We start from the raw sequence: 3,978 nt of genomic DNA, 5'->3' as shown, positions 1-3,978 counted from the left end.
ACCACCATCACCACCACTGCCACCACCACCACCACCATCAGCATCATCACCATCATCACCACCATCTTCACCATCGCCCTACCATCACTGCCACCAGTAAGAGTAGCAGCAGCAGCACCACTGCCATCACTACCACTACCACCACCATCACCACTACAACCACCATCACCTACCATCACCACCACCACCACCATCACTGCTACCACCATCATCACCACTACAACCACCATCATCACCACCACCGCCATCACCACCACCATCACCACCATCACTGCCACCACCACCATCACTGCCACCTCAGTTACCACCACCGCCATCACCACCATTGCCCCCACCATCACTGCCACCAGTAAGAGTAGCAGCAGCACCACTGCCATCACTACCACTACCACCACCATCACCACTACAACCACCATCACCACCACAACCACCATCACCACCACCACGATCACCATCATCACCACCATTACTGCCACCAGTAAGAGTAGCAGCAACAGCAGCACTATCACCACCACTGCCACCATCACCACCACCACCATCAGCATCATCACCATCATCACTACCATCTCTACCACCATAATTACCACCATCATCAACACTACTACCATCACTACTCTCAGAACTGTTAATTCATTCAGCAGATATTAAGCACCCACAATTTCCCCAGCCCTGTGCCAAGTTCTTGGATACAATCAGACCCCATTAGCATCCATCCCCTTCCTGTCACCATTTTCTGTCTCAGTTGCTAAGCAACAGTGAGGCCTGGTTTAGTGTGCTCTTACAGATTCTGGAGTCCCTGGAAACCTTTGATGGTGGAAGGCCAGCATTTTGGTCCAAGAAGGGTCTTAGGGTAGCCTTAAAAGGGAGGAGGACAGGTTCTTTGTTTTATGAGTTCTTCCTCTGCTCTCATGCAGGGTCAGGCTTATACTGGTCTGCCCACACACTCATCTTTTCCAAAGCAGACCAGTCTTTAGTTTATGAACTGTTTTGTATACTGTAAGTACTTGAAAAATTTGTTAAAATATTTGCCTCCAGGCTCCATATCACTGGGCTGGGCCCAGGAGCCTACATTTTGACAGGGGTCAGAGTGGTTGCCCCCTGTGATGGCCAAGAAGAAGGGCCCCTTGCCCTTTGCTGCCAGGTCTCACAGGCCAAGTGAAGCCTTCTTTCCTCTCTGCAGACACACCAAGATGAAGACCGCTACCAACATTTACATCTTTAATCTGGCCCTGGCAGACACTTTGGTGCTGCTGACACTGCCCTTCCAGGGCACAGATGTCCTCCTGGGCTTCTGGCCGTTTGGGAATGCCTTGTGCAAGACAGTCATTGCCATCGACTATTACAACATGTTCACCAGCACCTTCACGCTGACTGCCATGAGTGTGGACCGCTATGTGGCCATCTGCCACCCCATCCGCGCCCTCGACGTCCGGACATCCAGCAAGGCCCAGGCCGTCAACGTGGCCATCTGGGCCCTGGCCTCCGTTGTCGGTGTTCCTGTTGCCATCATGGGCTCGGCACAGGTTGAGGATGAAGGTCAGTGCAGTGGCCTTTCCTCCCCAGCTCCCTGCTGCCCTGGCTCTGGGTGGCTCCCTCCCTGCCCACCTGCCCTGACTCCACTCTTCTTCTTGCAGAGATCGAGTGTCTGGTAGAGATCCCCACCCCACAGGATTACTGGGGCCCTGTGTTTGCCGTCTGCATCTTCCTCTTCTCCTTCATCATCCCCGTGCTCATCATCTCCATCTGCTACAGCCTGATGATCCGGCGGCTGCGTGGCGTCCGCCTGCTCTCAGGCTCCCGGGAGAAGGACCGGAACCTGCGGCGCATCACACGACTGGTGCTGGTGGTGGTGGCAGTGTTCGTGGGCTGCTGGACGCCTGTCCAGGTCTTTGTGCTGGTCCAAGGGCTGGGTGTCCAGCCGGGCAGTGAGACCGCAGTGGCCATCCTGCGTTTCTGCACAGCTCTTGGCTATGTCAACAGTGGCCTCAACCCCATCCTTTATGCTTTCCTGGATGAGAACTTCAAAGCCTGCTTCCGGAAGTTCTGCTGTGCATCAACCCTGCGACGGGAGATGCAGGTGTCCGACCGTGTGCGCAGCATTGCCAAGGACGTGGCTCTCGCCCACAAGACCGCCGAGACAGTGCCGCGGCCAGCATGACTAGGCGTGGACCTGCCCATGGTGCCTGTCAGCCCGCAGAGCCCATCCACACCCAACACAGAGCTCACACAGGTCACCGCTCTCTAGGCTGACGCACTGTCACTGTGCACTACCAGCCTCCATGGCTTGCCCTGTGGCCTCGGAGGGTCTGCTGCCATCATGGGACAGGTCAGAGCAGGACGGCCGCCCTCAAGGCCCTGGTCCTACTAGTGCAGGGCAGGGGGCAGATGCATGGACTCAGCTGCCTGCCAGAGGTGCGCTGGCATTGCCAAGCCTCATGGACCCTTCTGGTCTCTCCCTCAACATCTTGCTGTGGATGGACACACACCCGGAGGTGTAACTGCAGCTGTACAGACCCATGTGCCCTCACGCTGTGTGCTGTCTGCTGGGAGCCTTGCAGTGTCTCCTCTGGGCAGCTGGACAGGCATGGGGCTGCCTGGAGAGTCCAGCGGGCATCCCTGGGCAGTGGGACTTGTTCTGAGAGTGGAACTTCCTTTGGAGGTTTCTTGGCAAGCCTGTTTCCTCCAGAACACATGAACCATTGCACCGCAGACATGGCTGTTCAGGTGTGCGAGGTGCCCAGGAGGACCACTGCAGGCCTTTGTCATTTGTGGAGCAGCCCTTGTGCCTGGTCTCAGCTGCAGGGAGTGGGGAGGGCTCTGTGGTGATCTTTCTGGTGTGCCCGGGCCTCCCTCAGCCCCCCTCAGCCTCCCCCTCAGATCCCTCGTTTCAGACTCCATCCGAGGTCAGCGGCTGTGCAGCCAGCAGAACCCTCTGCCCTGTCTGTTCTGGTGGCCTTGGAAGGATGGTAGTGGGCCAGGTTCTGCTCTGCATCCCCAGTGACTGATCACTACTTCATTTTCAGGCCTCCAGGTGTCTGTGGGGGACCTTTCTACTGTTACAACTTGTCTTAAGCAGTGCCAGTTAGAGGACAGCTTCGTATGCAGAGCTGGTAGGAGAGCTGGGGCAAGGCTGCAAGGACTCTCTGGGCCGTGGGGACCCTGCCCACCATGGCCACCTAGAGAAGCACCCTCCTGGTCTGTAGATGAAGCCTGTAGGTCAGTGACTCGGCAAAGGCTCTCCATGCAGACTGGCTGCTGAAATAGCTGCCAGGTGAGCTGCAGACCTGGCCAGGTGACCTGAGGCAGAGAGGGGGCAATGCTGACTCTGGACTGGCCTCTCGTGCTTTGGGGTTCTGGGCCCTGTGGGGTTGTTCCTGGGGAGGGTGGGGCTCTCTGTGCCGCCAGCAGCGAGAGGCTGGGAGGACCAGAGCCACTACAACTGTGGCGTTTTCTCACCAATGCTGAAAGATGTGTCAGCCTGTTCCTGTGTAACATGTCTCCGTGTATCTGTGCATGCCGAGAGTTTGATTTCCCCTGCATGTAAACTGCCCTGAACTGTCTCCAGGGTCATGACAGAGGGTCAGAATAAACCCCTGCATGCTGGTCAGAGCGCTGTGCCCACAAGGTGTTTCTGACCCTGCGGGGGGGTTTGGGAGTAGCTTTTCTGGGGTTAGGGCATGGGATGCCAACCTGCTCCTCACCTGCCCAGGCTCTGTGTGTGACGACGGTCTTCCTGGGAGGCCTCCAGTCTGGGAAGGGGTCGAATAGTTCATGATGTGCTGGGACCTGTCTCCTTTGCTTCAGCACAGAGTTGCTCCCCAAACAAGCACTGACTCTGTGCCGCTGCAGCCAGTGGTTCCTGTGGATCAAGTTGGTGGGCGGTTCCCCACAGGGGGCCGGGTTCTCTTCACCTGCATTTAGTCTTAGCAGACCCCCACCTCACTCTCGCCCCTTCCTCTTTCCTCAGGTGGCTCCAAG

The 3,978-nt window shown here is 57.0% G+C and overlaps 1 protein-coding gene across 1 annotated transcript in view; it reads left to right on the top strand.

Moving 5' to 3' along the window:
* OPRL1 (opiate receptor-like 1) overlaps positions 1-2,158 on the top strand; it is a 6,405-nt gene extending 4,247 nt beyond the window's left edge. Inside the window, exons 2-3 of the mRNA XM_010836535.1 lie at positions 1,181-1,536; positions 1,635-2,158. Of these exons, the coding sequence (XP_010834837.1) occupies positions 1,181-1,536; positions 1,635-2,158 (880 nt within the window). The remainder of the gene's footprint in view (positions 1-1,180; positions 1,537-1,634) is intronic.
* The last annotated feature ends 1,820 nt before the right edge of the window (positions 2,159-3,978 follow it).

Source organism: Bison bison, unplaced genomic scaffold (assembly GCF_000754665.1).
Source record: "Bison bison bison isolate TAMUID 2011002044 unplaced genomic scaffold, Bison_UMD1.0 scf7180017864063, whole genome shotgun sequence".
NCBI lineage: Eukaryota > Metazoa > Chordata > Mammalia > Artiodactyla > Bovidae > Bison > Bison bison.
The sequence above is the reverse complement of the archived record's forward strand: the minus strand, read 5'-3'. Positions and strand labels throughout refer to the sequence as shown.